At 61.1% G+C, this 26,924-nt stretch overlaps 1 protein-coding gene across 1 annotated transcript; it reads left to right on the top strand.

The window, feature by feature from the left end:
- Nucleotides 1-46: 46 nt before the first annotated feature.
- LOC119092290 (teneurin-m) lies at nt 47-26,248 on the top strand (the record flags this gene model as incomplete). Its single annotated transcript, XM_037215261.1, is given in 23 exon segments — nt 47-66; nt 4,276-4,384; nt 4,755-4,962; nt 5,971-5,997; nt 7,129-7,345; nt 8,038-8,173; nt 8,467-8,743; nt 12,037-12,209; nt 12,894-13,143; nt 13,531-13,766; nt 14,179-14,411; nt 15,986-16,257; nt 16,809-17,166; nt 17,549-17,675; nt 18,005-18,217; nt 18,627-18,874; nt 19,424-19,589; nt 19,711-19,871; nt 21,175-21,372; nt 22,316-22,603; nt 22,906-24,019; nt 25,350-25,927; nt 26,060-26,248. Coding segments are annotated over 23 exon segments (5,798 nt in total), but the record flags the coding sequence as incomplete, so codon positions are not given.
- Between the last annotated feature and the right edge of the window lie 676 nt (nt 26,249-26,924).

Here is a 26,924-nt window from a genome sequence, read left to right as displayed (position 1 = left end):
TGACGGGTACATCACCTCTTCCGCGGTCCCTGTCAGGCGCGGCGCCGCTCCCGCGGCTCCTGTCAGGTACATGGCCTGGACCGCAGCCCCTGTCAGGCGCGGCGCCGCTCCCGCGGCCCCTGACAGGTACATTGCCTGGGCCGCAGCCGCTGTCAGGTGCGGCGCCGCTCCCGCAGCCCCTGACAGGTGCGTCACCTCTACTGTCGCTTCTGTCAGGTGCGGCACCGGAATTAAAAACTGATGAATTCCGAGACCTGTCCCAAAAACTGATTGGATTCCGGGAAAATTATTGAGTCACCCGGCATACCTATAGGCAGCCACATGACGTTGGTTTATTCATTAAAGTTGTATGCGGTGCGCGCAATTTAGCAACACGATGCAACTCTGCATGCGTCGCTATAAAAATCATTCGGGCCAAGTCGCGATTTTTCAGCACACTCAACTATGTGCGACTGCGTTCTCGTGGGTGCAGTGCCTTGCGAGCAAAATACGACTGGGTCGCAAAAAAATGTGTTCTAGGCACGTTACATGCGCCCCAGTGCACCGATTTCCAATTAGTCATAATCAGGGCGAGGCAATCAGCATTTGAGCCCCGCGCCATATGTTCTCCGCTAGTTCGCTCTGCTTGCAGCCGAGTTAATTTGGCATGTTGTGTATGCATCAGTTGACAGGTCACAAATGAGTCCATCTCCTTTCGTCAGCGCGCGGCTTTGCGAAAACGACCATTGATTAAGTCACATTAACGTGGCCGGTGCATCTCGATTTCCTCGCCTTTGAGTCGACCCTGGTCTAGCCCGGCTCGTCTGTTTTCCTCGCGGCGCCTCCAGCCTGTTTGTCTCACAGAAATCCAATTTATCGCGCTCTTCATTAAGATTTTCAGAGAAAGATCATTATTCAGAGCGTCGCTGGCGGCTCCCATCGGCGAGGCCGGCGCTTCCGTTCTGGCGGCCTGCACCCGGAGTGGCATTGCTCTAGCGGCTGCCTCGCGCTGTGGCAGAGGCCGCGTTTTTCGGAGATGTCACGTTTGACTGGCTTCGGGTGAACGCCGCACAGTGCAGAGGGCATACCAATGATACGAAGGATTTCTGAACGGCGGGGCGTCGGTTATAATATAACGAATCAGAAGCATACTGAGAATTGGTCTGTCTGAAATTGGCTCACTCATCCTCAGCTGGCTTTAGCAAGAGCGCACCCATTTCTTGATGCAATGTCGCGTTGCTGTCAACAGTTGAACATGAGGGAGAGACTGAAGAAGACCAAGGCTGCTCCGGTCTCATTATGGGCAGAACGTTTAGTCTATCATTTTTATGGGCTATCAATGTTTTCATTTTTTGATATTATTGATATCTTATTTATTTTTCAGCCTGTCTCTATTAGTGATAATCACGGTCGTCAGCACCAGTGCAGTGAAACTAGTGCAATGGTCCTACGGTAACGCGAAAAGAAAATTTATCGTGAACTAATGGATATGACCAAGACTAACACGGTATCACTACCCCCTCCGACGTGCTCCAATCCCGACCTTTTGCGAAAAGTCCACCGTCGAGATTTAAGACGAAGTGGACTGGCAGGAATGTAGGGCGTCAAGCTCTGGAGAGCCAATCAATTATTTAGTGGCAATACCACTCGGGCAACGGTGTCGTAGTGCCGGCGCCGGAGAAGGGTGTTATATAGCCCTTTGGTCCTTGGGGGAGGCAGGGCCACTGGGCCCCTCTCTCATTGGTGATGTCCCTGATCTTTAACCTGCCCTGCCCACTCTTCCAGACGTTTACATGTTGTGGCTGATGCCACACCGGTGTTTACGAGTACATGCCAGCGGTAAATATCAAATCGCGCCGACTAGCCCCCATAGACCACCATAAAGCTGCTCTTCAAACTGACGCGCTGTAAGATATGATGGCGCGCGCCAACCTTCAAGCCATCGAGGAGACGCAAGGAGACGTGCGCCGCGTAGGCTGAGGCGCCTCAGTGTCTCGCATGTCACACCTGGAGGACGTCTGCACAGCACTTCGTCCTCCTGTCGGGCCGTCAGAGCAAAGCCGCCCACACGTTATGAGCCGATGCTGCTCCATCGAGTCTGCCTGAAGGTGGAGTCGCCGGAGTCTGCCTGAAGGTGGAGTCACCGGCCGGTGTCACGTGACGCCGCTGCATGTAACGCTGGGCCGGTCGCTGACTGGCCCAGCCCGGGCCTCGCTGTGACGGCCGCCGGGGAGGTGGTGATCATCTGACCCCACCCCGGGGCGGCCGCCGGGGAGGTGGTGATCATCTGATCCCAGCCCGGGACGGCCGCCGCGGAGGTGGTGATCATCTGACCCCAGCCCGGGGCGGCCGCCGGGGAGGTGGTGATCATCTGATCCCAGCCCGGGACGGCCGCCGGGGAGGTGGTGATCATCTGACCCCAGCCCGGGGCGGCCGCCGGGGAGGTGGTGATCATCTGATCCCAGCCCGGGGCGGCCGCCGGGGAGGTGGTGATCAGCTGATCCCAGCCCGGGACGGCCGCCGGGGAGGTGGTGATCATCTGACCCCAGCCCGGGACGGCCGCCGGGGAGGTGGTGATCATCTGATCCCAGCCCGGGACGGCGGCCGCGGAGGTGGTGATCATCTGATCCCAGCCCGGGGCGGCCGCCGGGGAGGTGGTGATCAGCTGATCCCAGCCCGGGACGGCCGCCGGGGAGGTGGTGATCATCTGACCCCAGCCCGGGACGGCCGCCGGGGAGGTGGTGATCATCTGACCCCAGCCCGGGGCGGCCGCCGCTGAGGTGGTGATCATCTGACCCCAGCCCGGGGCGGCCGCCGCGGAGGTGGTGATCATCTGACCCCAGCCCGGGGCGGCCGCCGCTGAGGTGGTGATCATCTGACCCCAGCCCGGGGCGGCCGCCGCGGAGGTGGTGATCATCTGACCCCAGCCCGGGGCGGCCGCCGCAGAGGTGGTGATCATCTGACCCCAGCCCGGGGCGGCCGCCGCGGAGGTGGTGACCGGCTGACCCCAGCCCGGGACGGCCGCCGCGGAGGTGGTGATCATCTGACCCCAGCCCGTGACGGCCGCCGGGGAGGTGGTGATCATCTGACCCCAGCCCGGGGCGGCCGCCGCGGAGGTGGTGAAAAGCTGACCCCAGCCCGGGACGGCCGCCGGGGAGGTGGTGATCATCTGACCCCAGCCCGGGGCGGCCGCCGCTGAGGTGGTGAAAAGCTGACCCCAGCCCGGGACGGCCGCCGGGGAGGTGGTGATCATCTGACCCCAGCCCGGGGCGGCCGCCGCTGAGGTGGTGACCAGCTGACCCCAGCCCGGGCCTTGCTGTGACGGCCGCCGCTGAGGTGGTGACCGGCTGACCCCAGCCCGGGACGGCCGCCGCGGAGGTGGTGATCATCTGACCCCAGCCCGTGACGGCCGCCGGGGAGGTGGTGATCATCTGACCCCAGCCCGGGGCGGCCGCCGCTGAGGTGGTGACCAGCTGACCCCAGCCCGGGCCTTGCTGTGACGGCCGCCGCTGAGGTGGTGACCGGCTGACCCCAGCCCGGGACGGCCGCCGCGGAGGTGGTGATCATCTGACCCCAGCCCGGGACGGCCGCCGGGGAGGTGGTGATCATCTGACCCCAGCCCGGGGCGGCCGCCGCTGAGGTGGTGACCAGCTGACCCCAGCCCGGGCCTTGCTGTGACGGCCGCCGCTGAGGTGGTGACCGGCTGACCCCAGCCCGGGACGGCCGCCGCGGAGGTGGTGATCATCTGACCCCAGCCCGTGACGGCCGCCGGGGAGGTGGTGATCATCTGACCCCAGCCCGGGGCGGCCGCCGCGGAGGTGGTGAAAAGCTGACCCCAGCCCGGGACGGCCGCCGGGGAGGTGGTGATCGGCTGACCCCAGCCCGGGGCGGCCGCCGCGGAGGTGGTGACCAGCTGACCCCAGCCCGGGCCTTGCTGTGACGGCCGCCGCTGAGGTGGTGACCGGCTGACCCCAGCCCGGGACGGCCGCCGCGGAGGTGGTGATCATCTGACCCCAGCCCGTGACGGCCGCCGGGGAGGTGGTGATCATCTGACCCCAGCCCGGGGCGGCCGCCGCGGAGGTGGTGAAAAGCTGACCCCAGCCCGGGACGGCCGCCGGGGAGGTGGTGATCGGCTGACCCCAGCCCGGGGCGGCCGCCGCGGAGGTGGTGACCAGCTGACCCCTGCCCGGGCCTCGCTGTGACGGCCGGCGGGGAGGTGGTGATCAGCTGACCCCAGCCCGGGGCGGCCGCCGCGGAGGTGGCGATCGGCTGATTGGTCACGTCTCTGCCCGCCAGATGTCCTACACGTACGAGTGGCGGTGCAGCTGCGACTCGGGCTGGTTCGGCGATGACTGCTCCCTGCCCCTAGAGAGCGACTGTGCCGATGACATCGACAACGACAAAGGTAGGCCGCTGTCCCACCGCCGACAGCCGGGCTCCGCTCAGGCCGGCTATTCTAGACTGAGCTGACTAGGTCAAAGCTTTGTGTCGCTGGAGAGCCAGCGCTGCCTCACGTCAGCTCATCTAAAGTTCAACTTAAAGGCGAAGGTCTAAATGATAGTGACAGCGTGATGAACCAGTACAGGATGCTTAAATAGGGTTTGCCCTCCTCATGCTCCCGTTTCTCTCTTCCTTGCCGCAGAAGCTCACACGCTGACACGTCGGATATTTCCGTAGCGACATGTCTGATAGTAGATGCGCGGTCACGCATCAGCGGTGATCTCGGCTGACGTAGGGAGGGAGCCGCTGAGCTGACGGCGCGGCGCCGCCGACAGACGGCCTGCGCGACTGCGAGGACCCAGAGTGCTGCGGGACGTCGGCCTGCGCCGCCAGCCAGCTCTGCCTCAGCTCGCCCGACCCGGTGGAGGTGCTGCTGGGCAAGCACCCGCCCCGCATCACCGCCTCCTTCTTCGAGCGCAGCCAGTTCCTGATCGAGGAGGACAGCGTGCAGCGCTACGCCCGGAGCGAGGCCTTCAACCAGAGGTGGGTCTCGGGGCCCGGCGGCGAGCGTCGCCGTCGCCGCCGCCGGCGCCGGTCGGGCTGCGTGTCGGCGTCGACGGGCTCGCTTCCACCTCTCCCCTCCTCCGGTGTCATCGCTGGGATTGACAGTTAATGGAGGTGATGGTCGCAACTTAGGTGGCCTCGCAATACTTCCCACATGTGGGTAGGCAGCCCTGACAGTGCACACGGTGTTCTGGGGGAGGTAGGCCTGCGATGGAGTCTGCCATTTGCAGGTTGTATTTCACCTGCGTGGCGATGACATCGGACCCTCCCTTGGTTTTGTCGGCTCGCTCTGACAGGGTATGCTACTGGCTTTGATTATGTTGAAATATTTCTTAGTCATGTCATAAGTCAGAGGACGAATTGTTGTTTGAATCAAAGCGCTGCAAGACCGTTCACGTCAGGGCTGTCAGATAGGTCCCAATGAGAGGAAACAGAGACGGAGATGTGATCACAAGCTCCCGTAATCACATCCGCGTCTCTTCAAAGTACGCAATCCCCGCACTCCAGCTATATACCTCGCTACGTCATTACTTCCTCCCTCTGTACGGTGTACCCGGCACGTATGTGAGAAAGGAGCGTGCGCGCCGAACCTCGTGAGCTTCATTTTACCCAGCAGCGAACCGGGAGACCTGGGGGTCCCCACGGGGCTCGGTTAGGGTGTTGTCATCCGCCGGCGTTAGGACCGATTTGATGGCGGTGTTTACCACGTCGGGCGGTGGAAGTAATCGATGTGTTATCCTTTCCTTTGAGCTTACGATGTGTATTAAGCATTGGCCTTAACTGTCAGTAGCTCATGTTAGTAGACGTCACTGAATGTTATTATGATCCTTGCGGTCCCTTCGTGCCGTTACCATTAAAGTTCACATAACTGGCTTAAGTGACAACTGATAAGCGGGGTCCGTAGTTATATGGTGTCTAGAGTTGTAGCTTATGCTATATGTGCCTAAACAACCCTTTTTACAACTGTCCCTTCTTTGCGTGCGGCAGTCTTTTCTGGAAAAGCTTTAACGCCAGGTAAGTTTAAGGAGTACGACGTTCCCAATGATGCTTTTCTACATGTCTTCTGCTCATCACATGGTTGTGTTTTGCTAGTCTTCTATGTCGCAGACAGCATCTAAAAACTTTTGAAGCTTCTTTATATTTGTGTACGCTAAGAGTGCCTTCCATCCTTTAAATGTACGCATTCATGCACATTATATTCGCTTGAACTTTTGTAATGGACAAATATGATGGGCTGCATTTCTAACGTTTCTTCGCACGGAATACAAACTAGGTGAACATCGCACCTGTGGCTATATCTGGCCAACGCTCGCATGCTGGTAAAACACGTAGTGGCATTTGAGTGTGATACCGTCTCCTCAGAGGTATGCACATTCCGTGATGCAATGTGAACTTTGCCTCGCGCATTATCAGCATGAGATCCGCGCTGTTGCTTGCATCGTTATAGTATGTCCGCTCTTACATAGCAGTGTCCGCTGTAATCTGTAAGGCTAGGCCGTATGCAAACTTGACTGCATCAGTGATCCATTAGTTTTGTTCATCATAGATCAAATCAACATAACAAGTGTCGAAAAATGGTTGTTGAGGACATCTTGATGATTTGCAAATGTCGCGTTTTTTCGTCTTTCGGGATAGTTTAATCGCCCCTTCCATAGCGTTAAGTCCTTTTTTTGGGAAGAAGGGGCGGTGTTATCATTATATCCGTCCGGATGTATATCCATCCGGAACTTATACCACTGTTTTGCAAAGACATTCTGAACACTCGCGTGGCGCGTGACAGCCGGGTGGCTGCGACTCTACCCTTCCTGTGGCCTTCTGAACCGTGACCCTTTGACCACCCGCTTGGCTCTCTGACCCGTTTTGGGACCCTCCGAGCTCCCATGAAACACTCGAAAGTCTCATGACCCCCGGACTACACCTTTGATGCCTGAACTTCCCTCGCAACATGTTGAGCTCTCCTGTGGCCATGTGGCCCTTCTGTGGCCCTGGTCAGGTGTGATCCTCTGACGGCTCCCGTGACGCGCTGACGGCTCTCGTGGCCCGCTACCGGATCCCGTGGCCCGCTGCCGGATCCCGTGACCCGCTGCCGGCTCCCGTAACCCTCTGCCGACTCCCGTGACCCGCTGACCTTGCCGGCCGTTGCAGTCGGGCGGCCGTGCTGCGAGGTCGGGTCATCACCGACGCCGGCTACGGCGTGCCGGGTGTGCGCGTCAGCTCGGAGAACCCCGCCGAGGGATTCACGCTGACTCGGCGCCACGGCTGGTTCGACTTCCTGGTCAACGGCGGCGGCGCTGTGAAGCTCTGGTTCCGCCGCTCGCCGTTCCAGCCGGTCGAGCGCGTGCTGCACGTGCCCTGGAATGAGGTACGCGCTGGCCGGCCCGGCTGGCTGGGAGCTGTTGCTGTCCGCAGGCCCCGACTGGCTGGAGCCTGCTGCTGCCCACAGGCCGCAGCAGACCCGGCCCAGCAGGCCCCAGCAGCAGCAGGCCCCAGCCAGCCGGGGCCTACTGCTGCCCACAGGCCTCGCCAGTGTACACTCTGGCAATGGTCGCACGTAAAATTAATCACGTGGCAGATATCAATGAGGCTGGCAAAGTGCGGACGTTGGGCCATGCCTACTCACGTGCCTTTGTCGGCATCAAAGGTCACATTCTTGATCATGGCCAGGAATTCGAGTGTAAGCAAATCGATGCAGCAACGACATTTAACGCTTATTAGAAAAGGTACCGGCAGTGTACTGGTAAAGCTGCGTGTCTGGGAAACCAGAAATGCGGGGTTCAATTCCTGCGGTGCCCGCCCTTCCTGCCACGGTGAGAGGCAGGCGACGCCATACAACCTCAGCAGCTGAGTGCGTCGTAAAGCCCAAATGGCGGCGACGACGTTTATTAGAAAAAATGTCCACACCGTGTTTCACATAAGCACCTTGATATGTGCCTTTATCACAGCTGACGTTGTTGTCAACGTATTATTTCGTTCCTAGCCGAGTCGGACCCGGCTTACCGTCGGACACGTTATCGATGACGTCGGCTCTGATGTCACTATCTCTTCCGCTGGCAGATTGTCGTCATCGATGACGTGGCGCTGACGACCTTGGCCGCCTCCGCCGTCTACAGTGGCCAGCCCACCTGCGCCCACCACGACTACGACATCATGAAGCCTGTGGTGCTGGCCAGCTGGAAGCACGAGTTCCAGGGTGAGTGCGCTGCCGAAGATGTGGCGATCAGTCTCTGCCTGTTATGAAGCGTCACCGGAGGGGGGGGGGGAGGGGGCGTGAAATCCTCTCCACGCCCGGCCGAGTCGGCTGTGAAGCTCTCTGTATCTGTTGCCGGGGGTCAGGGGGACGGGTCGTTAGTGCCAACCCCTGCGTGTAGGAAAGCTGGCGGCGGCAGGTCTGCATGCACCTCCGTAGGTGCCCGGTGCGGCAGGGGAAGGGCGCTCCCCATGGTCCGTGGGAGCCCATCAATGACAACCGCGGCGCGCCGGCAGGCGGCTGTCCCGGCGAATCGGCCGTGCTGGCCGAGTCGCAGGTGGTGCAGGAGTCGCTGCCGGTGCCGGCCACCGAGCTGCACCTGGTGTACCACTCGTCGCGCAGCCGCGGCTACCAGAGCACCATACAGCTGCAGCTGACGCCGGAGACGGTAGCGCCCTCCCTGCGTCTGGTCCACCTGCGCGTGCACCTGCAGGGCGAGCTGGTCAGCAAGACGTTCGAGGCCGAACCCAACATCAAGTACACCTACTCCTGGAACCGGCTCAACGTGTACAGGTGTGTGCGGGTGACGTGCATCCACGCATGCATGCGTGTGCCGTTTTGAGGAGCACAGGGTCACAGGATCAGCTGTCTATTGTGGTGCATACTGTTTGTATTGTTGCACAACATATTTAGTATGGAAGTAAATCGTGCCATTTTGTCAGTGCTGTAAGGCATCTTCCAAATGAAACCTTGAACGCTGTAAATGGGTGCAATGATGCAACGCGAATGGAAGACCGACACGTGATGCTTATGACATATCCACCAGAGGGTGCTTTTGTTTGAATCGATGGAGAAAAGATGGTAGCCTGTTCGCTTGCACGTATGTGCCGTAAAACGTCTTTTTGACGTCAGATGCCAGCAAAATAGAAGTGGTGGCGTTTGCACGATTATCTTCAAGTGCAAACGTACCTTAATCGGGTGTGTAGGGAGTACAAACTGGGGACGTTAACATGCGGTCGGGTGGGGATCAATTTGGCACCCCAAAGGTTTTTCCGGAATGGTTTCATGACGGTGTGGCGTAGCCGCGCCACATTTTGCATAGCTGTAGACAATTGACTGGCAGATTATCTGGTGTCAAAAGTTTGGAGATACCTTGTAAGGTCGCCGGCCTACGACAGGTCAAAGTTAGTCCATGGATTCAGTGAAGTCAATTTCTAGGGAGTGGTTTAATCCGATGCAACAGCGAGGTTTTAGACGAAGTCACACATCTCTGAGATACTTTATTGGCAACACAATAACTGAATGAACAACTTCCATTGACCTTGGGTCAGGGACAAAGGCCAGACTAAGGTTAATACCAACCCGTTTTTTTACTCTAGGGCTTGCTGTATGGGGTAATTTCGGTGACCATCACGAATTTATTAATAACAGGAACCGAACTGTCCACCTTTCATGGATTTCTTAAAGGTCCAAATAGGTCACTGACCTTAAATAACCCAAGTTGGCACTTTGTTTTGGAATATACTGCCTAGCACAATCTTTGTCGCTTAATCAAATGCAAAACTCAAAACAATTCTGCATTATTTTGGCCACCGTGACCTTCGAAACGCTAAAAAGGTCACTGACCCTCAGTGAGCATGTGACCTTTTGCTTCGAACAGCTGTCTAGGTTCTGGGGTAGCTTTGGACGCCAACCTGGAATTGAACTTGTTTAACGTTATTGATCCCGAAGGCCATGACCTAGTAACCCCAAAAATTGACCAGTGACCAAACGTACAGGCCAACACACCTTGTGAATTCCATGTCTCCGACTCTCTTAGATTCCGAGATCTCACGGGGTCAAATTGACCCCTCCACCCGAGCGAAGGGTATCCAACTGGACACCCGGGTGCGTGCTGGATAATTATCTGTAAGGATCGCATGTTGATACTCCACAGAGCGGCATGACGTAGAAGAGCTCATAACTGTAACTGCCTGCCTAGTCCAGTTAGCTGCACACTCATACACATCCCCGTCTGAAATGGCAGAAGCACCAGATATGAACAGCCGAATGAGTTTCACCAGCCGCCTTCTACGTCCATTGAACAGACACAGACGCTTCGATGGTCCACTGATTTTCGGAGACGAGGCAAATCACCGCACGGATCGCGAGCGATTCTGAGACCGAGATTTGACTGCAGCTTTCCCAGAAATGAGCCGGCGCCGCGCGGCCGTGTAAACACGATGGCATGCTGGGGTGCGAGTCAACATTGGGAGCCACCAGCCGGCCGCCGACGGGCGCCGCCACGTGACCCGTCACCCGTCACGCCACGCGCGGCCGGCATTATTGATGAGCCGTGCCGGCATGCAGCCGCTGTCGCCCAGCTCTTCACGCTCGGATCCTCATGCAGCCGCCGTCGCCCAGCTCTTCGCGCTCGGATCCTCATGCAGCCGCTGTCGTCCAGTTCTTCACGCTCGGATCCTCATGCAGCCGCTGTCGCCCAGCTCTTCACGCTCGGATCCTCATGCAGCCGCTGTCGCCCAGCTCTTCACGCTCGGATCCTCATGCAGCCGCTGTCGTCCAGTTGTTCACGTTCGGATCCTCATGCAGTTCTGTCACCCAGGCCTTTACGTTCGGATCCTCATGCAGCCACTATCGTCCAGTTGTTCATCTCTTTGCAGGAGGTCTGCTCAGTCAAGCGCTATTTCTCGAGGATAGCATGCTTGATGTGTTCTAGAAGTCGATGGAGACTGTAACATCATGACAACTTACTTCACAAACGGTCATTAGCTGCCATTATAAGAATCGAGGCTGTCGCATGCATCGGTGCATATCATCTTCAAGGGGGGATACATGTTTTACTAGCCGCATCCGAATGGCTCCCCAATCACATCCACTTATACATAACACCACGATATGTACATATATGCACTTAACATGTACATACTTAATTCGATCCTGCTGACCTTAAAATTAAAAGCTAATTTGCCCTGTTTTAGTATGTACTATGTAACTCCATGTACGTTGTTTCGGCGAATCATGAAAAGATCGTCGGTGGAATGTGCCGACGATATCCACTTTGATATGCCACATCGTGATGAATCCCAGATTTATTACCAGCAAACATGACATATGGAATCGCTCAGGCAGCACGGCACAGCACAAAACCGTGACATTCGTTGACGAGTCATCTATTCTGTGGTATGGTCGCCAAATGCCTTTGTCCGTCCGCACGTCCAGTGGCCGTGCATCACCACACCGAATGACGCAGCCCCTGGCTCCTGTCTGCTGTCGTGACGCCTGGTGTGTCCTCGCGTCTAGTGACACGTGCCGTCTGCGCCAACGCCCAGTGACCACTGTCTGCTATCCCCTATCTATTATCTCATTGTCTATCAGTGACGCGGACCTTCTGTTCCCACCTCCAGCAGCCCGTATTTTTTGTTCCCACGCCCAGCAGCCCGTATCTTGTCTCCTCACCCGTATATTCGCCCGTAGTTATCCATATACTCTGTCCCCACGCCCAGTGACCCGTGTTCTGTGCCCACACCCAGTGACCCGTGTCTTCTGTCCCCACACCCAGTGACCCGTGTCTTCTGTCCCCACACCCAGTGACCCGTGTCTTCTGTCCCCACACCCAGTGACCCGCGTCTTCTGTCCCCACACCCAGTGACCCGTGTCTTCCGTCTCCACAGCCAGGGACCCATGTCTTCCGTCCCCACACCCAGTGACCCGTGTCTTCCGTCCCCACACCCAGCGGTCCGTGTCTTGTCTACACAGCCAGTGACCCGTGTCTTGTCTACACAGCCAGTGACCCGTGTCTTGTCTACACAGCCAATGACCCTTGTCTTGTCTACACAGCCAGTGACCCGGTTCTTGTGCTTCCACAGCCAGCGCGTGTACGGCGTAACGACGGCGATCGTCCGCGTGGGGTACCAGTACGCCGACTGCTCCCAGGTCATCTGGGATACCCAGACCACCACCATAGCCGGCAGCGACATCAGCATCTCCGAGATAGGCGGCTGGAACCTGGACATTCACCACGCCTACAACATTCCAGAAGGCAAGTCGTCATGTCCGCACGCTGTCGGCGATGCTGCCTTCAGAACCTCCTGGTAGCTTCTTCATTTGGTTCTGCAGTTTATGGCAGAAATAGGCATTCAATGGCAGCGATCAATGTATTTTTGGCGCACATCTAAGTCATGATTAAAGCGGAACATAACGGTGGGAATGTTGAACGCCACGAGGTACCGCGTCTGTTCGGCCGATTTACCAGTTGGTGTTTCTGCGCTGCGTATCGACCACGTGCACCGTGCTTTCACTGCCAATCATATGTTTCATTTTACGTGCAAGTTGCTTGTCTGCAGGCGATGCCTTATAATGTGCAGATTTTATTTGAGCCCACCGCCTCTACTTTTCATGATGCTCGTCTTGATGTGGCTTTTTGTATTTGTCTTGATTTCACCATCGACAAACTTATTCGAAGAAAGTCATTGGTGGGCGGGGCGTATTCTGGCAGTGACGCTGATCCTAATCGCCTTTTATGTTGGTGTCGCAGTCTAAGGCCGCCTGGTAACAGCGAGGCGTCGCCTTGCTCCCGCCCTGATCAGGCCGGCCGCGTCTGCGGCGTCTGCCGGTCAGCACTCTCAGACCCCCTCCTTACCTCCCACCGGCGGCGGCCGAAACACTGCGGAAGACGCGGCACGAGCCTCAGTATCGGCGCTCACGTCCCACTGGCCGCCGGCAGGTATCCTCCAGAAGGGGGACGGCACGAACGTGCACCTGCGCCAGCGGCCGCAGCTGCTGCGTACGACCGTGGGCGGCAGTCACCAGCGCGAGATCGCCTGCCGCAGCTGCCAGGGCGCTGCGGGGCGCCAGCGGCTGCTAGCTGCCACGGCGCTGGCCGCCGCTGCCGACGGCTCACTGTACATCGGCGACTTCAACCTGATCCGGCGCGTCACGCCCGCCGGCAGCGTGGAGACGGTGGCCGAGCTCAAGTGAGTGGCGCCTGCACGCCGCGGACTGGACCGAGGGGCGGGAGAGCCGGGCTGGCGGGGTCGACGCGGCTCAGGTGATGCAGTCACTGACGGAACAGCCTCTACGTCCAGGTCTGGTGTTATGTTTGGCTGGTGATGACGTTTGGACAGATTCGAGGGATTGCCTGCGGCGGCGCCATCTAAGCCGCCAAAGAAGCATATGGAACTTTGGTCCGGACATGCGATTCTCGTTGATAGGACGGCATCGCCGTCGTGCAGTCTCGTATGGTGAAGGACAGCTTCATAGTGTGCAGCTGCACCCCCGCTCCGAGTACCCAGAGCAAACGATGTACCCAGAGGCTGATGGCCGTCCGGGCTGGACGCCCTGACATTGGTCCACTCCCGCAGCTCGACGGGCGTGTCCTACCGGTACCACCTGGCGGTCAGCCCGCTAGATGGCGCCGTCTACGTGTCCGACCCAGAGTCGTACCAGATCCTGCGCGTGCGCCAACCTCACGCGCCAGCTAAACCCGCCGCCAACCTGGAGCCGGTGGTGGGCAACGGCGAGAGGTGTCCGCCCGGCGACGAGTTCGGCTGCGGCGACGGCGGCCGCGCGCGCCACGCCCGCCTCACGTACCCCAAAGGTGAGACACCGCACCAGCAGGCGAGGGAGACCGCGCACCGGCCTGAGGTACTCGTGTGGTGGGTGACGCCACCACCGGGATCACCGCGGCTATCACTGCGGCCGCCTGCCACGTTTGAGTGTTCCCACCGCCGGACCCGGCGTCGGAAAGCTGAGCCGGTCAGATCGCCTGCAACACCTCTGCTGACGATGCAGTGGGCCGCCTATAATCACGCCTGTCTCCCTATCACCACCAGCATGTTGTGACCGTGTGTCTAGGGCCTCCGTGCCGCCGCCAGGTGTCGCGGTGAGGACGGACGACAGTCCGTTGCGAGGACGTGCCCAACGCGCCCGTGCCGCGCCGGGTATCAAGGTGGCGGCGGGCGGCGACCTGTTTTGAAAGCGTGTTTCCAGTGTCCCCGCGTGGCCGGCAGGTATCGTCGTGGGCGCGGACGGCAGCCTGTTCTTCGCGGACGGCACCAACATTCGCGTGGTGGACCCGTACCAGATCATCAGCACGCTGGTCGGCAACAGCATGCACAAGTCCCACTGGCGGCCGTTCCCGTGCATCGGCACGCTGAGCCAGGACCAGGTGCTGCTCCGCTGGCCCACTGAGCTGGCCGTCTCGCCGCTGGACGGCAGCCTGCACTTTATCGACGATCATATGGTACGCCCCTTTCTACTTTTGGATGAGTGGGGAACGTGGCGCATGTCGTCAGACATTTATTGTAGGGCGCCGGTGACTTAAAATGTCACATTAACGTTCAGGAGCCATAGTTTGACCGGGATTTGAACCCAGGCCCCCACGTGGAAGCCGAGGGTTCCAACCTCTCGGCTATTAAGCACACACATATGGTACGTCCGCTGACTCCGTGTGGAGTGGCCGGCCGTGGTGGTCTGCCCGGGATAAGTTTTATGCGAACGGGGCTTTTGTTCAGTTATGCCAGTTACCTTTGCTGTGAGATGTAGGTGACAGCTTGTTAACAGGTCACTGGCTTCGTCATGAGTGAGGCGTTAGGGAGGTGGGAATCTTGAGGTTTTTGGACGTGTTTCTTTCCATACAAATCCACGGGCGTAGGGTTAAATTTGGCGACGGTTTGGGGACGACCACTCCCGTTATGGAGTCCATGCCTTGAGCCCCTGAGCGCTGTTGTTTCAACCTTAATATACGGCAATGTTTTGCCATGCTATGAGTCCGGTCAACCTGAATAGGCAGCCCATAGACTCCACATGTAATCAGCCCATGAACTCCACATCAAAAATGTTTCCAAAAGGCGCCGCGTCGGCCATGGCTGCACTGGCGACCATCGACCTGGTCTCACCACGCCTTGCATCGATAATCCCTCATACCACCAATGTCACATAACCATGCGTCAAACAGTTCACCTCAGGTGAGTGAGCTGGCCTTGTCATGTCCTGTACTGAGAAGCAAACGCCCAGGACTCGTCCCTCCAGGCCATCAGTGAGTGATCTCCGCTAACCTGGGTGTACCGTGGCGACCTCTCCGCAGCATTGGCCGGCATCGCGTCCTCAAACCCAGGCCACTGACTGCCCCGCGGCGGCGTCGGCAGGTGTCGCGTCCTCGGCCCCAGACCACTGACCGCCGGCGGGGGCGCCGGCAGAGGTCGCGTCCTCGGGCCCAGAACACTGACCGCCGGCGGGGGCGTCGGCAGGTGTCGCGTCCTCGGGCCCAGGCCACTGACCGCCCCGCGGGGGCACCAGCAGAGGTCGCGTTCTCGGGCCCAGACCACTGACCGCCGGCGGGGGCGTCGGCAGAGGTCGCGTCCTCAGGCCTAGGCCACTGACTGCCCCGCGGCGGCGCCGGCAGGTGTCGCGTCCTCGGCCCCAGGCCACTGACCGCCCGCGGGGGCGTCAGCAGAGGTCGCGTCCTCAGGCCTAGGCCACTGACTGCCCCGCGGCGGCGTCGGCAGGTGTCGCGTCCTCGGGCCCAGGCCACTGACCGCCGGCGGGGGCACCGGCAGGTGTCGCGTCCTCGGGCCCAGACCACTGACCGCCCCGAGGGGGCACCGGCAGGTGTCGCGTCCTCGGGCCCAGACTACTGACTGCCCCGCGGCGGCGCCGGCGGGCGTCGCGTCTTCGGGCCCAGACCACTAACCGCCCCGAGGGGGCTTCGGCAGGTGTCGCGTCCTCGGGCCCAGACCACTGACCGCCCCGAGGGGGCGTCGGCAGGTGTCGCGTCCTCGGGCCCAGGCCACTGACGGCCCGCGGCGGCGCCGGCAGGTGTTCCAGCTGACGGCCGACTACCGGGTGCGGCTGGTGGCCGGCAAGCCGCTGCAGTGTCCGTCGCGGCGGCAGCGCAGCCCGCCGCAGCTGGCCGCCCAGTCGACGCTCGTCTCGCCGCAGAGTCTGGCCTTCTCGCCCCAGGGCGACCTGTACGTGGCCGAGAGCGACAGCCAGCGTGTGAACCGCGTGCGCGTCATCCAGACGGACGGCACGATTCAGGGGCTGGCCGGCGCCGAGTCCAAGTGCAACTGCCGCGAGGACGACTGCAGGTGAGGGCGGTGCCGGCCGCGCCGACTACCGGGGGTCTGTTGTGGCCTGCGGGCTCTACCGCAGTTGAGGGCGGTGTCGGCACCGAGGACCGCCGGGGGGGGGGGGGGGGGAGGAGGGGGTCTGATGTGACCTATGGGGCTCGAATAATTGGATGGAGCGCGTGCGATGGAGTACCATCACCACGGTTCGTCAATAGTCCATCGCACGTGGCGGTTCGTTGAATCGCATTAACTGCTCTTATTGGTTTCGTGGGTGCCCACTTCACTAACCTACTGTGCTGTTACTTAAAGGCGTTGTAGGTTTATAGTGGGAGCCGAAGTATACGAGGATTATTTCAGTTATGACCTGCCACGTGTTGTGCTCCGCGAGGCTTACCGCAGCTCCCGATCACTGGAACCTGCCCTGGAGCCTGGAGCTTCATTGGCCCTGCTCGGTGCGGCATCACCACAGGTCACACCACATGGAACCATCACTGGCACTGGCTCCATCCCGCGAGACCTCCAGAGCCGCGAACAGCAGCCGCACCCTGAACCTCTCCGCCCCGCCGCAGGTGCTTTGACGAGGACCACGTGCTGGCGGCTGACGCGCTGCTGGGCGGAATCGCGGCGCTGGCCGTCACGCCCGACGGTGCCGTCCACATCTCGGACCAGGCCAACCACCGGATCCGCACGGTGTCGGCGCCGCTGCCCGTGCCGGACCGGCGCGGCAGCTACCACATCCACGCGCCCGACGACGGCCATACCTACGTCTTCAACCGGTTCGGCCAGCACACGGAGACGCGCAACATGGTGACGCGGCACACGCTGTACAAGTTCACGTACAACCTGAACGCCAGCAACGGCCGGCTGAGCTCGGTCACCGACGCCATCGGCAACAAGGTCTCCTTCCTGCGCGACTACTCGTACCAGGTGAGGCCGGCGGCGGGCGGCGGAGCAGACGACCTCAACGCTCCGCGCCGTCCCAGCCGCTTGACGACGCCGGAGGCGTGGCTGCCGTGCGGGCAGGCGGTCTGGTTTGAGAAGTTCGACACGGCGCCTTCTGGGGCTCAGCATCGCATTGTGCTGGAAGAGATTGGAGGGGGACTCCGTTTCCAGCACGCTTCAATTGTTGTTTATGAAAAAGGGCGTGCTGCTTTGTTTGATTGAAAACCATTGTATAGGGGTACAGCAGCAATGAATCGTTCGGATGAGCGCTAAGGATCCCAAAGGATGCTTGCTGACTGACCAGACGCCAGTGGGGAGAGATCTTTGGGTCTTCGAACCATCGCAGTGAGTGAGCCGTGACCTCCAGGTGACCTCGATCGACAACCCTCTGGGTCAGAAGTGCGAGGTGATCATGTCTCCGAGCAGCGGGCAGCTGCAGCAGTTCATCACCCCCGACCGCTTCAACACCAGCTTCGAGTACCTGGACACCTCGGGTAGGTGCTGGCAGCACCGCGATGATGAGAACTTGCTTTCAACCCAATCTCCAATTCCACGCTTTTGAAGAGGAGTGGTTGTCTGCTGCCCTTGCGCCGTACGCTGCGGTGTGGCACCAGAATCATCGTGAACCCTTCTCATTCAGTGCGGAACAAGCGCGCGCTCTTGTCCCCAGCCGCGAAGGCATTGCTCTCTGAATCCCGCTCGTCCTCCTTCCATGTCGCGTACACTGCGGAGCGGAGCCCTGCCCCGGCGCTGCGTGCGCTGGTGCTGACCCCTGCCCCCGGTGCCGCGAGCGCCGGTGCTGACCCCTGCCGGCCGCCGGCAGGACTGATGGGCGCCCGGTACGACGCGGCCGGCCGCAGCACGACCTACGACTACGACCAGTACGGTCGGCTGATCGGTCACGTGACGCCCACGGGTCACGTGCTGCGGCTGAGCTTCGATCTGAGCAAGCAGGGCGCGTCGGTTGTCGTCACCCGGGACGGCAAGGCGGCCGAGAGTCTGCTCATCCAGCGGAGCACCGTCACCATGGTGAACGGTGCGTCCGCTGCGGCAACGGCGCCGCGCTCGCCGGCGCGTGCCGAGCTGTCTCTCGCTCGCTGCGCCTGGAGTTCACACCGAGCTGTCTCTCCCTCGAGCTGTCACTCGCTCGCGGCGCCTGAAGTTCACACCATGCTGTCTCTCGCTCGAGCTGTCTGAGCTCTCTCGCTCCCGGCGCCTGGAGTTCACGCACCGAAGTACAAAGACTTTGGTTTGAGTGACCCTGAACATCTCTTTATGAGATACGTCAAGAGAACCGCTTGGAAATATGATATGGGCTCGGAGGATGGAAAAGGGTTTGCGAGGACGTGGAGTGTTCTTTTTCTCACCCCCTGACTCCGTCTTCCCCCGGTCGTCGCCCTGCCGAGCCTCCAGTGCGCCCCTGACCTCACCGCGACCGGCCGCAGGCTCCGGCACCTGGGTGACCTCGGTGTCGGCTGGCGGTGACCTGGAGCACGTGACGCCCTGGGGTCACGCCACGCTGACGGACGTGGTGACCTACCCGGCGCTGGGCGGCGAGCCGCCGGCGCAGGCGCGCCGCCTGCTGGCGCCCGGCTCGCAGCGGCTCGAGGTGGCCGGAGACCCGGTCAACAGGTTCGAGTGGCTCTACTTCACCGAGAAGCAGGCGCGCGGCCGCGGCAGGAGGATCACCAAGGTGAGCGGTCGACGGCGCTCTGCGCCGCCCGGGCTGAGTGGAGACCGGTGCTGGAGCGGGGCCGGCGAGTCGTGAAGCGGGCTGGTGTGGTCCGCTTCTGGTGCCGGCCGGCCCGCTGATGCCACGACTGCACCAGCTGCCCGCTGTTTGCGAAAGCCGACAGAATAACATTGTTGAGCTAACCATGCTTGCTAAACTGTAGTTACCCTCGCTAGATGGGATGATGTGGAGCTACCCTCGCTCGATTGATGAGCAGATTGCCGGTGGCCGGGTAATAGTAGCCAACACCTTGGTCAAGCTATCTAACGCGTCTGTAAGTAGTGCAGCATTGCTGCCTCAGCACTGCCAGCTGCTCTCATCATTTATTTGGTCGAACGCGCACTCAGCCCAGTGACTACTGCGCGCGAGTTTATAGGTCTAACATCATGCTGACGCTGACAATGACAATGACGCGCCTGCAGAAACGGCGGCTGTGCGAACTGGAACTTTGTCCAATACCCTCCGCTCTGAATGGGCCGTTCACAGTGCTATTTATCATACCGTTTTCAGGTGGGGCGAAACCTGAAGGTGAACGGCGACATTCAGCTGACTCTGGAGTATGACGTGGCGTCGTCGCGCCAGTCGGTGCGCACGCGCAATGACATCACCATTCTGGACATCAGCTACGATCAGCTGGGTCGGCCGACGGCCTGGCGCGCGCACGGATACTTCCTCGGTGAGTGGTGTGACGGCCTCAAATGGTTTGCGACGTTGATAAATTTTCACTCCTGCAGACCTATATTTGGCCTTTGTTGACGTATAACCTCGGCTGACGTGTGGCGTGTCCTGCCCCACAGATGTGGAGCTCGAGTATGACCAGTTCGGTCGTCTGAGGAAGTGGAAGAGAGGCGGCCGGACCGAGTCGTACCGCTACGACCGCGTGGGCCGTCTAACGACCGTCACCGGCCCCGACGGCTCCAAGCTGCAATACCGGTTCAGCCAACCGACCAGCACCCAGGTCAGACCCGCACCCGAACCTGCAGCACCCAGGCCAGACACGAACTCTCAGCATCCAGGCCAGATCTACACCGCAGCACCCAGGTCAGACCCAAACAACCTCACACAGGTCAGACCTAACAACCTCACATAGGTCAGGCCCGCATCACAGCATTCTGGCAAGATACGCATTTACAGAATCAGTCATACCCGAGCCACATATAACACCCGAGTCAAACCCGGTCAGATTCGATCATATGACACCTAGGACTGACCTGCAGCGCGCGGGTCAGACCCACACCCATAGCAGAGGGCTCGCACAGTAAACGGACCGGCTCACACAGAAACTGGCCTGCCTTTCGAGGAACTGCTCACACCGCAGACTGGGAGACCTGGCCAGACTAAGTAGACTAGCAGCTGGCCGAGCTAAGACACAGATTGACCTAAAACTAGATGATACTAAGTAGACTACTAAACTAGACTAAAACTGACGACACTACGATCTATTGAAATGAAGTGGACCCACCAAAATCTCGAACAATCAGCCAGACTAATTACCAGAGAAACCAAAACCACCAGAAGCAGGTAAGACCAGCTCACAGAGCTCAGAGTACATACGGGTACCGTCGTTTGACGTAACATTCAGCATCCGGACGCTAGCAGCGAAATCAGATCAAATCTACATGTCTGATGGCGCGTATTTTAAGGAAGAATTAAAGGCACGTGGGCATCGCAAACGTGTGACCAAAAGTGCTGCTTTCAGCTAAATGTGTTGTCGTCAGCAGCGAATATACAAACCCCGGATCATTCCCATGATTGGAATTATGCAGAATGCAGAGCTTGCGGAGCGCCAGGAACGCGCTGCGATTGCTTTACGTCGATATCCGGTGCTGATGGAACCGGCAGGTGTGAGCAATCATCGCCGTCGTCGCTAGAAAGCGGGCCGATAAAAGGTCGAGCCTGGCCTCTGTGACCGGACAGCCGTGATCGCTGGTAATGGTGTCAGCCCCGCGGCGCTCGGTAACCGAGTTAGCCAGATGCGAGTCGTGGGCCGCCGAAGCCGCCGAAGCATCGCCGGCGTCTCGGCCTGACGTGTGACGCACGCTCGCCGAAAAACCAGCCGCACGGCGCGTCACCAAAGCCGGAAACGATCGCCAGAGGTTGCGCGGGATACGTCCCTTCTGTTACGAAACGGAACTCACCGTATTTCTGAAATCCGTGTCAGGAAAGCGCGGCGCTGGGCCATCTCGCTGTCCGGTAGCAGTCGGCGCTGGTGAAGCGGCGTGACGTGACGTGACGTGACGTGACGTGACGCGGTGTTGCAGCCGTCGGCGGTGGTGATGCCGGGCGGCGGCGAGTACCAGCTGCAGCTGGGTGCCGCCGGTGCCGTGGAGGCGGTGACGGTGCCAGGCGGCGGCCGGCACGCCTGGTCCGTTCAGACCGGGCTCGGCCTCATGCAGCTGACCTACTCGTGGCCCGGCTCCGAGCAGCCCTATACCCTGCTGCTCAACGACAGGCTGCAGGTGGGTCTCCGATGGGGACGCGCGGTCAGAGGGCCGCTACCGCGCCACTCACTCCCTCGCCACCCGCTCCCGCGCCACTCACTCCCTCGCCACCCGCTCCCGCGCCACTCACTCCCGCGCCACCCGCTCCCGCGCCACTCCCTCTCGTGCCACCCACTCCCGCGCCACTCACCCCGGCGCCACCCGCTCCCGCGCCACTCGCTCCAGCGCCACTCACTCCCGCGCCACCCGCTCCCGCACCACTCGCTCCCGCGCCACTCCCTCTCGCGCCACCCGCTCCCGCGCCACTCACTCCCTCGCCACCCGCTCCCGCGCCACTCACTCCCGCGCCACCCGCTCCCGCGCCACTCGCTCCCGCGCCACTCACTCCCGCGCCACCCGCTCCCGCACCACTCGCTCCCGCGCCACTCGCTCCCGCGCCACCCGATTCCGCGCCACTCCCTCTCGCGCCACCCGCTCCCGCGCCACTCCCTCTCGCGCCACCCGCTCGCGCACCACTCGCTCCCGCGCCACCCGCTCCCGCGCCACCCGCGCTCGCACCACCCGCGCCCGCGACTCAGGCTGGCTGGACAGTCTTTGTATGCTGGCACAGTCTCGTATGCAGTCTCCCCTGGCCCGTTGGCTTCCTGCATTTCTGTTGTCACCCCTGAGTCCGTGGCCCATCACACTCTCCTTGTAACGCTACGTTCGGTATAACACACCAGCCCTGGCCGGTATTCATGACCCCGGATGTGTGTAGTGTGTGTGTGGTTGTATACCCGGACCCCAGTCCTGACCCCAGCAGGTGGTATGGCACCTCGAACCTGACCTTTACCTGAAGGGAATTTGAAGACCCCATTCCTGACATGTGTTGTGACTGGAGTTTGAGCACCCCCATACCTGATCGGTGTCCTGACGGGAGTTTGAGGACCCCATACCTGACCTGTGACCCGCGACCTGGTAGGTGGTGGAGCGTCGCCTGCCGGACGGTCGGCGGACGCTGTACCAGCACGACAGCGCCGGCCGCCTGCAGCAGGCCGTTTGGGGCACGGGCGACCTGCTGCTGCGCTACCAGGCCGACGGCGCCGCGCTACAGGCTGTCAGCGCGCAGGACGCCGGCTTCGACGCCGTCACCGAATTCAGGCTGCACGCCGGCCTGCGCAAGAAGGAGGACAACAAGTTCCAGCGCGGCGACGACTTCCACAGCACCAAGTTCAAGTACCAGTACGACGGCAACGCGCGACTGCGCAAGGCGAGTGGTGGCGCCGCGCTTTCGACTCGGCCTTCAGCTCGTGTGGCAGCACTCCGCTCGGTGGCTGGGCGTTTCAGGCGTTTTCGTGTTGAATGCAGGCTCTTTCGGGCGGCGAGCGCGGCGTCCGACCATAGCGGCGTCCACTCGCGCCGGTTGCTGGGTTATTACGGACCCAGCCGTACTGGCAGTTCTGGGGACATCTCCCATCATGGCTGATGTGATGAGAGCGCTCAATGCTAGCGGACGTGGGGGTCCGACACACGAACGGCCTGCTAACCCGCCTGTTGTCGCCGCGTCCGCAGATCAACGTGGAGGTGGGCAACACGGAGCTGTCGCCGATCGTGCTGCGCTACTCATCCACGCAGGGCACGTTGGAGCAGGTGGACGACCTCAAGATGTACTACAGCCACCCCAACCGCTCGGTCGTGCACGACGGCGACAAGTCCTTCAGCAAGGTCACCATGATGAGCGGCTTCAACGAGCCGGAGCTCACCGTGCTCAACCTCCACGGCTACGACGTATTCCGGCTGGAAACGGTCTACGACAAGGCGGGCCGCATCAGCCGCGAAACGGCCGCCGTCGGCAACAACGTGGTGCGCATGCGCTTCAACTACACGGCCGACGGCCGGCTGGCGGCGGCGGAGGCGCACGAGAGCTGGACGTACGAGTACGGCGCCGGCGGCAACGTGCGGCGCGTCACCACGCGGCAGGGCTCGGTCGACCGGCAGTACGACGCGTCCGACCGCATGACACGCTACGGGGACGTTGACGACATGCGCTACGACGCCAACGGCTTCCTGGCGCAAGCTGACGGCCGGCGCATGACGTACGACGCGCGCGGCCGGCTGACGCAGGTGGTGGACGCCGCCGGCCGCCAGGTGGGCTACGTGTACGACTGGCTGGGCCGCCTGGCGGCGAGGCGCACCTCCGACGGCCAGGTGGTGCAGTACCTGTACGCCGACCCGTACCACCCGCGCCGGCTCAGCCACGCGCACCGGCCGGCGCAGGGCCGCACCGACACCTACCTCTACTGCCACCGCGGCCACCTGCTGGCCGTGCAGAGCGCGGGCCAGCGCCACTACGTGGCGGCCGACACGCGTGGCACGCCGCTGGCCGTCTTCAACACGCACCGGAGCGTGGTGAAGGAGATGCGGCGGGATCCGTGGGGCCACGTGATCCGCGACACGAACGCCGGCCTGCCCCTCGACGTCGACCTGTTCGGCTGGGTGCGTGACCTCGAGCTGGGCCTGCTGTTCGACCCGGCGGGCCGCGTGTACGAGCCGCGCCTGCAGCAGTACCTGACGCCCGGCTGGGAGGCGGCGCTGGCGCGGCTCCACCAGCCCGAGGCGCTGCACCTGTACCGCTTCATGGACAACGACCCGGTGAACGGGGCCACCCGCCACCCGCCGCCCTCAGGTGGGTGTCAGGCTGGCGCTGCTGCCCCTTCCCAGCCCCACCCCACCCTCTCCGACCCGGGCTAGTGATCAGTGGCACGCTTCGGTATTTTGTGACAGTAATTTCACATTGTGGATGCTGGACTTCAGCTAACTAAGTGTATGCCAGGGGCTTTGCAGCTGAGTGTATGTCAGGGCCTTTGCAGCTGAGTGTATGTCAGGGCCTTCGCAGCAGCCTGCCGCACACATCATCATCGTGGCGTGCACACGGCTTGTGATGCTGCTCGCGGAGCTCATGCCATCCGGACGGGCATGCCAAGCCCTCCTCCGGTGGCCCACACCGCGCGCATGCATCCTCACGTGACTTGAGCCCAGCATACTTTTCGGAGACGATTCAGCTTCAGGAGGCGGTGGATTGGGACTACCCTAAGCGCAGTCGGACGTGTGAGGTGCCGGATAGAGTATGAATCAACCCCAGTTTCAATCTAATTTGTATGGAAGCACGCTAGAGCGGATTGCCTCCAACTTTTGTCGCAAGTTGCAATCGGTGTTGAATCAACCAAGCCGTTTGGTTGACTTAAATGAAAAGGTAATACGGCGTTCTGATAGCGTCACCGCTACAGATATGTTCACCACATCGAACAGTCGAAACTGGCCTGTCGAAATGCATGTGCCGTGTAGGCTCACCTGGAGCTACACAATGACTGATCACACAAATCACAAATACGCGAAGAAATACCACAAACATCTAAAGGACACACCCATTGCAAAGTTGCGTCATAGTTCTTTGAGCCGAAATCTTAGAGTCGACTCAAGGCTGCGCTGTCCTGATCGGGCTGCGAGTCGAACCCCCCCCCCCCCCCCCCCGCTGCGACTCGCCGTCGGAGTCGACCCGGCCGGAGCGGAAGCAACACAAGTTTGGAAGATGACACAACAGTAGCGCACTGGGCCGTGGGCCCCGTCGGGAGAAATTAATGTCCACCCAGTGCCCCCCACCGACAGAATATTGCATGCTTTCCTTGCTTCCTATGGGAGCAGTCTCCCTTCTCATTGTGTTTACGCATTCTATAATTGGCTGAGCTTCATTAATTGCCTGAACTAACGATACGCAAGGGCCGAAGGTTTTCCCTGGTGCAAGATCAAAGCGTAATTATTTGTCGGGCAGCCTGGCGACGAGCAGTGCTATGAAAGCGCGCGGAACGCCTGGTGCCTGTGGCTGATGCTGTTTGTGATGCTCTATCTGACACTGCCGGTGCTGTGTGTTGTTCTCCGCCCGACACTGCCGGCGCTGTGTGTTGTTCTCCACCTGACACTACCGGCGCCGTGTGTGACTCTCGCCTGTTCGTCCCCAGACCTGCGCTCGTGGCTGGCGGAGTTCAGCTTTGACCTGGACCGGATGCAGGGCTCAGTGTACGCGCAACGCCTGGTGCCGGAGCCGTCTCCGCCGCTGGCGGTGCCGCAGCTGCCGGCCGCGCCGCGCCTCATCTCGGGCCTGGCCTGCATGGAGCGGCGGCGGCGTGCCGTCTTCTCCGAGCCGGACCAGGTGTCACCCGGCGGTCAGCTGGCGACCGGGGGCGGCGGCCGCTGGCCGCTGGTGCCTCGGCTGGCCGCCGTCGGGCCGCCGCTCGGCGCCGGCCTGCTGCTGTCGGACGAGCAGGGCCGGGCGGCGCTGCGCCAGGCCGGGCCGGCCGGCGTGCTCCAGGACGTCATGCTCAGCGTACTGAACGCCAGCCGGCTGCTGGACGTGCGGCTAACGGACGGCGACGGCCGTCAGCAGCTCTTCTTCCTGCGGCCGGCCGCCAGCCGCGAGCCGGACGCCCAGCAGCTGCAGCGGCTCGGTCGTTACAACCTCAGCCGAGCCGACGACCGGCTGCAGCTGGCGCTGCCCGACGCCGCCATCCACCTGGTGTACGGCGCCGACGACTCGCCGGCGGCGGTCGATCGGCTGCGCGCCGGGCTGCTGGCCGAGGCGCGCACCGCCGCCGCCGGCGAGCGCTGGCGCCACGAGCAGCGGCTGCTGGCCGCGCGGCTGCCCACCGCCGCCGGCTGGTCGGCTGCGCAGCAGCGCGAGCTGATCGACACGGGCAGCGTGGCCGGCGCGCGCGCCGAGGACGTTCACCCGCTGACGGCGTACCCCGCGCTCGCCGGCGATTGGTCCAACGTCGCGCTGCGGCCGGCCGGCCGGAGACGCAGCCGCAAGTCGGCACGCAGGAGGCTGCGGCGCCGCTTCCTGCGTCGCCACGCGCTCTGAGCTCCGCCTCCCTCCTCGGCGACCCTGAAGGCAATACTGGACCCGTCGCGCGGCCGGCCGCCGGCGCGTGTGTGTGCCGGCGCGACTGTTTTGGAGAACACATCTGTGATGCTGTCGGCACGGCGCGCCGAGACGCCGGACGGCGGGCAGACAGTGGCGGCGCGGGGACGGCGACCCTTTGTCGCGGCGCCGCGGGCCAAACAGAGGCACGGCGGAGACCTGTGTGCGGCGTGGTGTCACTGGCGCCCGTGCGGCAACTCAAACAGACAGAGGTGGCATTCCTCGGGGATGGGCCGACCCCAGGCGCTGTTTACGTTGTGCTTGTGTGACTGTAATGGCGAGGGCCACATAAGCAGGGGCTGGCCACCAGCCAGGATCACAAACTGCTGGACCCACTCAGCTGGTGCTTCTGTTATTTATTTCCGAAACTGTGTAGATCCATATGTGAGTCATAGTGGAAGAAAACGCAAGGTTTTGTGGACGCGTTTAGCCTGTGATTTTTTCATGGCATTGATAGGTTAAATGGAATATTTGTAGCTGAATATATGGACGATACTCATGCCGGTCTGTGCGAATTTCCTGATAAAGTAGCTCAGATCACGCTAAGCTTTTTACCGCTTATCGGGCACTTAGATGACGTAGCGTACGCTTGCCAGAACACACCTTCTACCTTCAA

Source organism: Pollicipes pollicipes, unplaced genomic scaffold, assembly GCF_011947565.3.
Source record: "Pollicipes pollicipes isolate AB1234 unplaced genomic scaffold, Ppol_2.1 Scaffold_3447;HRSCAF=4054_pilon_pilon_pilon, whole genome shotgun sequence".
In the NCBI taxonomy this organism is placed as follows: domain Eukaryota; kingdom Metazoa; phylum Arthropoda; class Thecostraca; order Pollicipedomorpha; family Pollicipedidae; genus Pollicipes; species Pollicipes pollicipes.
The sequence above is the reverse complement of the archived record's forward strand: the minus strand, read 5'-3'. Positions and strand labels throughout refer to the sequence as shown.